Here is a 10,443-nt window from a genome sequence, read left to right on the forward strand (position 1 = left end):
AAAAGTAGTTAAGAAATATGAGAGCCCAGAAAGAATATTTTCCTAAAATGTATTTTGGCCCCAAACGAAAATGTAGTCTGAAGCTCAGGGATTAGTACATCACAGAAGCCAAAGTGCTACAAGACCTGAACACTTTCCTTGGTAGAATGAGTATAATGTAAAGGTGTGCTTACTGGCCAAAATAATGCAAAGAATAAAATGCATGTAGCTGCTGTTAATTGTCTGTTTTGTACATGTAAATGATATAATTTGGTTGTTTCTTTTTTTCACTTGTTCCCCTGTGCCACTAGTGTATAAACAATGAAGCCCGAGCATCCAACTACATGAGTTCTCTGAATTTACCAGACAAAACATTGCAGTTTGTTAAAGATCATCCTCTGATGGATGACTCAGTGACTCCAATGGGAGACAGACCTCGATTAGTGAAGCGAGATGTAAAGTATACTCAGATTGTAGTAGACAGAGTCAGAGCGCTCAATGGCACCATATATGATGTTATGTTCATCAGTACAGGTGAGTTCTGCAAAACACTTTTAAAAAACTTTTTATAATGATGCACTGATTCTTTAGGCTGAAATTCTTGAGATTTCCATATTTATAGTGCTTTTGCAACAGCTGATGTTTTCATTAAAAAATAAGAGGCCATGGTGAGTAAATGGAGAATTTTACTTGCTTTGGAAAAGTATTCCAGGAAAAGAACTGCAAAGCTGCAATGAGTGCAGCAAAAACACACATAAGATAATCTTTGTCCCAAAATTTTATTTCTTGCTCAGAGCTCCTTATGATAAGTTTAATGGTTGCCATTGGCACAGAGTTGTGTGATGTCTTCAGCGGAACAGCAGGCAAATTATTGAGACAACTTATAGCAATTGTGCAGTTTTTTCCTGTCTTTTTATTTTAAGGATTTTAATTAAATAAATTGCTTTCTTGTTTCAGATCGAGGAGCCCTGCAGAAAGCTATCAGCTATGAAAATGGAATGCATATTATTGAAGAAACACAGCTTTTTCCAAACTTTGAGCCAGTCCAAACTCTCTTGCTTTCATCCAAAACAGTAAGTGCCGTAAGCATCACAGCAGTCATCTCATTTTTCCCTTCCACAAAACTTTTTAGCACCACCTTGTAACCTTGTCAAGATGAAAGACAACTGTTGCTGTGCACAGAGCCAAAGGCTGCATCTGTAACTCCTTGTGCTGCAGCAGTATCCCATGTTGCCTGCTGCATTTCAGTGTGTTTGGTAGATGGTAAGCTTGTGAAGGTATGTACATATGGGGAACTGGGGCAGATTGGACTCCATGTGCAGAAGCTGAAAGCTTTAGCATGTTTTAAGGTACCAGATTTCAGGTTAGTAGTAGCGTAAAACTCCTGACCCCTCCTTGTGGCCATTGCAGATCTGTGAGGGAAAAATCCTCTGGGGTTTAGCGGAGGAGTGGTGTATCTTTCTGAGGAAATAGACCTAAGAAGAGAGAACAGTCTTGTCTATCAGAGACAGTCATAGTTGTGTAACTGAATGCTTTCTGCTGTCCCAAGTCTCACAGGCTGCTGCATACTAGATGTATTGTGAAAGAAGTCAAGTGCAGCTGGGGTGAGGACCTCTAGTGAGGTCGTGTCTGCCCAGCGGGGCACCAGCTGCAGCTCCAGCTGGGTGACACAAGCCTTGCCACAGGCTCCAAACCCAGCAGTCATTCTGCACTATTATTCAGTCACCGAGTTTAACACTGGAATGGTTTTAAGACAGTAGGAGGATAATTGCTGTGTGTACTTTGTACACTAGTTAGGCTTCTGGGCCCAGTTACTCAGACTTGCAGATATGTGAATGTCTATGAAATTATTACCCTAAGCAGTGGCTTGTAGCACCATACCCTTCAACTGGTGAAATGTGAGGGTTTCTTAAGGAAAGAATGACTCTCTTGAAGCGTATGGTAGTAATACTGGCATTCAGTAGCTACCTAGTAATCAATAAATGCTCTGAAATGAAGGATTTAGGAATACTGAGAAGATATCTTAGAAACAGCTTTTATTTTTGTGTGATATTTAATAAAACTCTAAATGCCTATGTGATCAACTCGGTGGAAGAGAGCTTTATGTCATAATTCTTTCAAACTCATGTTGCACCCTTATTTGTCCTTTCATGCTTATAATAGAAGAAAGTCTTGAGGATAGAGTATATTTTTGATAGAGATATGAAAATCAGTTATTAAAAACTGTGTTTATAGATTTCAGTAAAGATGTTTGTGTTATTTTTTCTGTGATGCATCTTACTGGCAACTTACTACATATGTGTGTGTGTTTATATATATGAAAAAATATATAAATATTTGGTTTCTTCTGCTTTATCTGCAAAGAAAACTTCAAATGCCTTGCTTTGACAGAATGTTTCAGCATTTGCCCTCTGATAGGAGATAATGATAGATGACTCTTCTAATAAATTTGCTAATGCCTATTCTTCTACTTGTGGGTAAATTGGTTGGCTTAATTATGATTCCTCCATTTCTGGGGAGTAGAAAGAAAGAGGTAGGCATTACAACCTGATACCAAAGATACATGATCCACATGCTTGGTAGCCAGGGCTAGTGTAGAAATGATGGCAGTGAATGTATTCACTTTGAATCCAGGTTCTCAGTTCCTTAAGAATATCCCAAAAGGGGTTAGTGTGAGACATGGTGTAGGGGCAGCACAGGGAAAGCACTGTCTTTTCACAAAGAAATGTCTCTCAAAGCTTAGGATTGGAACAAAACACTGCTTCCTGCATGGCACTGTGGAGAGTAACAGCTTGTATCTTCTGCAGGGGAAAATTTCCACATTGCTAGAATAACTTTTGAGACATAAAACTAATGCCCAAAACTAAAGCAGTGCTGCCCATAAAAGCAGTGGTTCTTTCAGCAGTAGAGGAGTTGGAGACTGAGTCAGGTGCCAGAGTCATGAAAGCTGTATAGTCATGGTACCACTCAAGCAGGGATTATTTCTGCTCCCCAGTGTGAAAACACAAGTTTCTGTCTCCCTGGACATCACAGTAGCAATCACAGTTGGTTGGTACTGAAGTCCTTCATAGAGCTGGCATTGATATGTATAGTGGCATCCCATAGTACTGGATTAACCACAAGAGGATAATAGTTGTTACCTTGATGGTGGGCTTCGGACCTCTGAAGTCGGAGTCCTTTCTGAATACGTTATTGCAGTAGTCTGCAGGCCCTTCCCATATACCGCTACCTTGTTGGGTAACGGGCAGAGTCAGATGAGCCTGCAGTACATCCTTATAACTCCTGCTTGACTGAAAAATGTGTTTGAATAATTTTAAAAATGGTCTGCTCAGCTTGCTGCACGTTCTGAACTTGTGGATGCACCAGAGGGGAACCATGCTGAGACACTACAAGCCAGTCCTCTAGAGGCTGTTGTTGGTTAGAATGCATCGTTTGTTACCTTGATTTTAAGACAGACTTCCTCATGATCATTGCATTAAAGAGACTAACCTGCTCGGAGTTCTTATGGCAAAACCTCCTTACATCCTTAGTGAAAGAGTGACAGGAGCCACAAAACCAAAATTCAGCTCTAAGATACCCTGTTAATTGTTTTCTTGAGGTTGTTTCTGATGTCAAGACCATAAGTCTGCAGCATGAACATCGGGGGTTTTGAAAAATGTTTCTTTACTAGAAATCTTTCATGGATGTCTGCCATCACTTTGTGACCATATTCAGCCAGCTGGACTTGAGCAGTCTCACTACAGACATGACCCTTGAGTACATTTCTACATACTGAGACCTGTACGGCTGCTGTACAGGAAAAGCCACTCTCTGCTTGGATGCGGGCTCATTTGCCATGACAACTGCAGTGGGGTGCTTATAAATCCACTTGGTATTCTGCTCAGGATGAGGCCAGCCCACTGCCAAGGTGGGGTGTGCTGTTTGGCTTTGTATGCACAGCCTCTCAAAAGGACTAGAGGGTTGGTCACTGGTGGTTTTGGATTGCAGCACAGGCCCTTTCTTGAGGCTTTGCATAATAATATGTAAATTCACAGTGTACCTTTAGCCACTGGTTTCCCTGAGCTTTGAAACAGATGAGTGAAATAGGGCAGCTGTCTATCTTTCATGAGAAGGATATTTGGGATGAGTGTGGTCTCTTCGCCATGGTGAGAGTTAGAATTGTTTGGGATCCCCAGGCACAGTGGGTCAAACCAGCTGTTCTGTGTATATCCTCCTTTTCCTGGGTGTCATGCCAGTGCTGTTTCCTTTGAATACTGTCCAGTGTTCCTCCTTGAGTTCAAGTGGGCAGCTGCATTTGACTCTTGTAAGGCTGATGCTGATGTGGCTGCAGAGACCTGACTGTTAGAAGAGCTGAAGGCAGTAGGGCTGCTTTGGGTTAACAGGAGCAGGTCATACACACAGCAAGGGTGTACCTTATTGCTCTCTACAACTACCTGAAAGGAGGTTGTAGTGGGGTGGGTGTTGGTCTCTTCTCCCAGATAAGTGATAGGACAAGAAGGAATGGCCTTAAGTTGTGTCAAGGGAGGTTTAGGTTGGATATTAGGAAAAAATTCTTCACTGAAAGGGTTGTCAAGTGTTGGAACAGGCTGCCCAGGGAAGTGGTGAAGTCACCATCCCTGGAGGTATTTAAAGGACATGTAGATATGGTATTTGGAGACATGCTTTAGTGGTGAACTTGGCGATGCTAGATTTACAGTTGGACTAGATGATTGTAATGGTGTTTTCCAACCAAGCTATCCTGTGATTCAAGCTTTGCGTGTTCAGGGTTGTGTGTGCCTGCTGCAGCACTGTTATCAGCACAGGCTTGCCTTGCCTCACATGAGGATTGTCAGTGCATTTGTATTTGTGGAAAAACTGTGTGATAAAGCCTTGGTTAGATGTGGTTACTCTCCATTCTCATAAACTGTATCTATTAGAGGTTCTTGTTCTTTAGTCTTTTTGCTCTTCCAGCAGTCACTGCATATTTTCAAGGTAAGTTTCCTTTCCTTTCTAGAAATAAAGGCTAATCAAAATGCTTATTCCCTCATGCTCCAGTTTTTACAAACATGGATGGATGTATGTACGCAGCTCTTTACTTTTATTAACTTTTAAACTGTTTCATGACAGCTTTGACAAAGTGATTGACTGTGGTTTTTTGGTTGTGCTTTGGTTTTTTTAGGGCAGAAAATACCTCTATGCTGGTTCAAATTCTGGTGTGGTTCAGTCTCCAGTGGCATTCTGTGACAAGTACACAACGTGTGTTGACTGTGTTTTAGCAAGGGATCCGTACTGCGCTTGGAAACCCCTTGAAGCTTCCTGCATTGATATTTTTAAAGAAAGTGAAACTGAAAGGTAATGGTAGCCTTTGATTACCGTACAGTTACAATCAATATTGCATCAGTCTTGCCCCTTACTGATAACTGGCATTTTTTAACTGAAAGTTTTCAAATACAGACTTTTTCCTATCCATCTATGTCTGCTTGTGCTATTTCCGTTAGATGAATCTTACTTAGTAGAAGAGGATGGGCAGGCTGTAGGAAACAAGATTTGAAGTTGTAATGCCTGGACTTCCTTTTACAGGAACTGGATTCAGAATATAGGTGGAGATGCGTCTTCTTGTTCTGGTGAGTTAGTCTTTGAAGAGCTATTTCACATTTCTAGGTGGAGTACTGAAAAAGCTGTGTTTAGTTCATCTTGGTTTTTGTGATGATGTGGACATTCATTATATGTTAATAGGTATGAGATTCTGCTTTTTAATATTTGAGCATGTGTACAGCCTGCATGTTGTCTTAAAATGTCTGTATTTGTATACATTTCAGTGTGCAGTGCACAAACCTCTGAAATGAACGGGGGCACCTCAACAGCGACTTGTGAATGAAAGCAGTATTTACCATAAGTACTTCTAGTGCAGAGGCCTCTGTCTCTGTGATACAGCATTTGACATTCTACTGTGAGCCTTGATAAGTGCTTGGTTATTGCTGCTGGATCAGATGAAATGATCCTGAAAAAAGCTGGTTTTATGGTGAGAGGGGAGGGGGACTCAGAACATCATACAGAACAGCTGAAGTACCCTCCATAGTGCTTTAAGGCAAGTAACCACAGGCCCTTTCTTTTTACTGCTGCCACCAGATCAATGGGATCTTAAAGAAGAGTAGTGTTACAGGAGATTGTACTGCAGTAAACAAAGCCCTTAAGAGTTTTATTTACTCCATTTTTATTTCTAATCCAGGCGAAGCATGGACTGCCATGGGAGTTTTGCTTGTTAGGTTTTTTGTTAATTTATGGTGTTGCATTGTGGGTGTGCCGTAAATGCTGATATTTTTTTTTTAGAAGGGTGTTTTTAAGTTGAGTAACAGCACTTTGTTCATTTTCTTCTTGGGTATTTTGTAGTTGCTGATTTACTTATAATCCAATAATTGCATATAAAACGATACCAAGTTCAGCATCTTGTCTCAGACAATGACTTGTCTCAGATGCACGTTCAGTTGCAGATCAACAAGGTCTCGTGTTTATCTAGAAGTGGAGGCTGTCAGAGTTTGAGGGTCCTATTTCTTTGTCTTCATGTCTCGCATATAGCTGTAGCTTGGTGTTTCACTGCCATTCTTGCATGCTGTCATCTTGGTCTCGTGAGGTAACCTGAATGCCGTAATCTTTACGTTTCCGTTAAGACTATAGTACAGTCTTATGAAACTGTACAGATTAGAGTGAACAGGAATCATTACTGATACTCTGCATGTTTATTTTGATGTTCCAGATAAAGTAAGAGAGAATTCCCTACAGCATACATTCAAGCACGGAAGCACAGCAGAACTCAAGTGTTCTCAAAAGTCCAATCTGGCACAGGTAGTTTGGAAGTTCAAAGATGACGTGCTGAGAGTGGAGAGCCCCAAGTACCGTCTGCTGGAAAAGGCACTGCTCATCTTCAATTTGTCAGAAGGAGACAGTGGCGTTTACCAGTGTTTGTCAGAAGAAAAAGTGAAGAATAAGAAATTTTCTCAGGTGCTGGCTAAGCATGTTTTGGAACTAAAAAAGATCCACCACACCACAGTGGGCCCCACCGCAGCAGCTGCACCAACAGAAGGTAATAGTGATGTGCCAAAAGTGTCAGCTGTATCAGCCAAGGGGTCTACTGCTCACACCTTGACCACTCAGATGGTACCGATAACGACAGCAAGGATAGTCACAAAGCCCATTGGCCCTGTCCTGACAAGTGCAGCCTCCAACACAGAGCTCTTCAATTCAATTCCTGATGCAGTCCCAGAAAAGACTATGTTCCTCAAGTCAAATGATAACTTCCTGTTGATGTTTCTCTTCCTATTCTTTTTTATTCTCTTCTTGTGCCTGCTCTCCTACAACTGCTACAAAGGGTACTTGCCAGGGCAGTGCTTGAAATTTCGCTCTATCATGCTGCTTGGTAAGAAGAAAACAAAGTCAGATTTTTCTGATTGCGAGCAAAGCGTGAAGGAGACGCTGGTGGAGCAAGGCAGCGTCAGCCACCAGAGCGGGGAGCAGCCAAAGCCAGCGCATGACACTGGCTACGAGACTGAGCCCGATTGCGGGAATGGCCAGCTGCAGCCTGGAGACTTGCAGGCGTCCCGAGAGGCCAAGGACAAGCCCTTCGATGTCAAGTGTGAGCTCAAGTACGCCGACTCTGATGCGGAGGGGGACTGAAGGACCCAGTCATCCATTTCAGTAGCGGAAATCAGCTGTGGTCGCGTGGCTGGCTGTTTGTGCACGGAGCGTGGGGTGACAGCTGAGCCATGGCGGGGTTTTCGTGCTTAAGCTGTACAGCAGGCCAATTCGTGTTCAGATCTCACCAGATTAGAGAAGCGGTGTTCTTGTCAGCACACCATAGCATCTTGTGTTGTACTGTGTCGGGGTGGGGGTTTTTGTTAGGTTTTGGGGGGTTTTTTTTGTTTTGTTTTTTTAAATGGCCAGTTTCAGATCACCGTTTGGTCCCAATTTTTCCCCAATGAGCATTTTGTTCTGGTGAACAGTTAGTTTGTTCTTCAGCCCTCTTCTTCTATAGGATAAAAGTAACTTTCTAATTCAGTTGGCTTTAAAAAGTACTTCGGTCTACATGTTTTTAGCTGCCATTAAAAAAAGACCTAGTTTAATTTTAATTCCAAATTGGAAATTAAGTTTAGTTTATCAGATTGGTAAATTATAGACTTTTGTCCAGATTGGGACATTTTTTTTTTCTTCTAGTGATTATTTTTAGTTTTATGCTTTGTGTTTTGGCACACTGAGTCTTTTTAGTTGGTTAAAGTTAATTTTTTTTTAAGTGCATTTTAAGTATCTTAGATTTTAAGGAATAATGGGGATAATGCTTGCTTGATTTGTGTAAGACTCTCAGGGATAATCTTGTTGAAAGTCTTTTTTCTTTGCTGCTTTCTAGCAATTTAGGTACAACAATACCAATACAAAACATGGAGTGACGGGGGAGATTTTCCTTTTTTTCTTTTTATGTCTTTCACCTCTTGCCCCCCCCCATTCCCCCACCCCCCAGCAAGCTGGACATAGTCATATTGTATTTTGTATACCAAAACTGATTTTTTTTTTTTTTTAATGAAACAGTACAGGCAAGCAGCTGTCAGTTAGCAGTGACACAGTGAGGGGGTTTTTGCACTGTGGAAGCGAAGCAAGAGTTGAGAAGAATTAACGGTAATTCAGCTAGTGACTCACTGGAATGGACTGTTAGGATACAGCCTGATGAGAAAACATTGCCAATTTTTTTCTTTTTTTCAGATTCAGAAATAATTCAGCTTCTTTTTGTGACAAATCTTTGCAGCGTCACCCTTTCTGGATGACACCTTCCAATCTCCTATGCAACTGGAGACTGAAACTGGAGCTGCTCAATCAGTCTTTTGAACTTGTTTATGTGAATCATGCCTGCAAACGTGAAAGTGTGCATTTGTTCTCAGCTTGGTTCACAGCAGCGCTGTTTGTCTGTAAAAGCATTTTGCGTGGTACAGTCCTGAAGAATTGTTCCTCTCACTGCATCTTTCTGTAGATATTGCTAGAAGTAGAATACATTTTAACAGTAAATAGCAGTATGCCTGGGCTATGTTTTCTATGTTGAACTTTAATGTGAACATAATTTAGACCATCTTAGTGTAAACTCTTTATATTTTATAAGATTCAGTTTGGTTTTATTTTTCTATTTTTAATTATGTACATATAACAGAATAAATATTAAAATAAATTGTATTATATCTTGACTTTTCTGGAATGACACAATGACACCACTTCCCATATTGCAAGTGCTAACGTTCCCTGTGGTTTCCTTTAAGGGGGAAAGTGAAAATTTTTGTAATTAATTTGAAGCAGATTCTCTTCTCCGCTTTAGTTGAATGGTTTATAACCCCAGGGTGAGGGGATTGGAAGGATGGAAAAAGAAACATGGGTGCAGGAGCAGAGTGCTTTTCTCTAGAGGCCCAGGGACTCTTACTACCCTTCTAAAATTCATTTGTCTTTTTGCATTATTTCTTCAGTGTGTGATGTATTTCGTACAACTTTTTTCCTTAGTACCCTCTTTTTTTTTTTTCTTTTCTGTCCTTTTCTGTCACACAGCCTCACCTCCTATACCTTTCCCTCCTACTGGTACCTCCTTTTTGTCCTGTGTGGGAAGTGACTCACCTTCACCCACCAGTAACCAGCCTGATGTTTGGTCTAGCACAGACCCTGTAAAGGTCATGTTGTTGCCACCTTTTCTAAGTGACCAGGCACAGCATGTTAGTGTCCGGGGACCCTTTCACCTCTTCTGCCAAGCCACAGGTAAGTTGGAGGACCCCTGTATAAACCAGCATTTTCTGCATTAAAAATTTAGATATATCACCATGTACTGTATATGCTTTACTCTTTTGATTTTTAAAAAAAAAATATTTTCAAGAAAGAAAAAGAAAGACCTTTTCAAGAGGTATTGACAGCATGCTGTTACAAAGAATCTGGCACTGTGAATACTGTACTGTGAAATGCAGGCTCTGATTTAACAGCCTACTCCAGTATATTAATAGTTGATTGATTTTAACAAGCTCACTTGCATGATGGAGTTCACTGAATCATAATTGCTTATTACTTTTTTTTAATCCAGCAGTGTCTTTTCTAACATGATACTCGTGCTGCTTTTTAGAAATTTTCAGTAATTGTAATTGCCTTGGCAGTGAACTTTAAGAAAGAAGGAGCAGTGACCTAAAGTCGGCTTGTGGAATTCACTCCTGAGGAGGTAGGGCTGAATAGTGGAAGGAATTGTAACAAGAATCGGACATCCCAGAGATGCAGTGATGGCTCAGGCAGGGGCAAGATGAGCCAGCTGTGGATGTGTTTCAGGCTTCTCATAGGAAGCAGTGAGACCCGGACTGTGTGTTATGGATGGGGGTTTTACTACCTTTGGGAAATGAGACATTTGGCTGATACATCACACCCTTCTTTTACCTAGAATTACAAGTTTATTCCATTGATCAAAACAAAACACCACCCCCCCCC

General features: G+C 41.1%; 1 protein-coding gene across 1 annotated transcript in view; it reads left to right on the forward strand.

Annotated features, from left to right (window-relative positions):
* The window catches only part of SEMA4D (semaphorin 4D), a 20,987-nt gene extending 13,358 nt beyond the window's left edge, over positions 1-7,629 (forward strand). Inside the window, exons 10-14 of the mRNA XM_010167477.1 lie at positions 291-513; positions 937-1,052; positions 5,138-5,310; positions 5,539-5,582; positions 6,713-7,629. Of these exons, the coding sequence (XP_010165779.1) occupies positions 291-513; positions 937-1,052; positions 5,138-5,310; positions 5,539-5,582; positions 6,713-7,629 (1,473 nt within the window). The remainder of the gene's footprint in view (positions 1-290; positions 514-936; positions 1,053-5,137; positions 5,311-5,538; positions 5,583-6,712) is intronic.
* The last annotated feature ends 2,814 nt before the right edge of the window (positions 7,630-10,443 follow it).

This window comes from Antrostomus carolinensis, unplaced genomic scaffold (assembly GCF_000700745.2).
Source record: "Antrostomus carolinensis isolate BGI_N321 unplaced genomic scaffold, ASM70074v2 scaffold3265, whole genome shotgun sequence".
NCBI classification, from domain to species: Eukaryota; Metazoa; Chordata; class Aves; order Caprimulgiformes; family Caprimulgidae; genus Antrostomus; species Antrostomus carolinensis.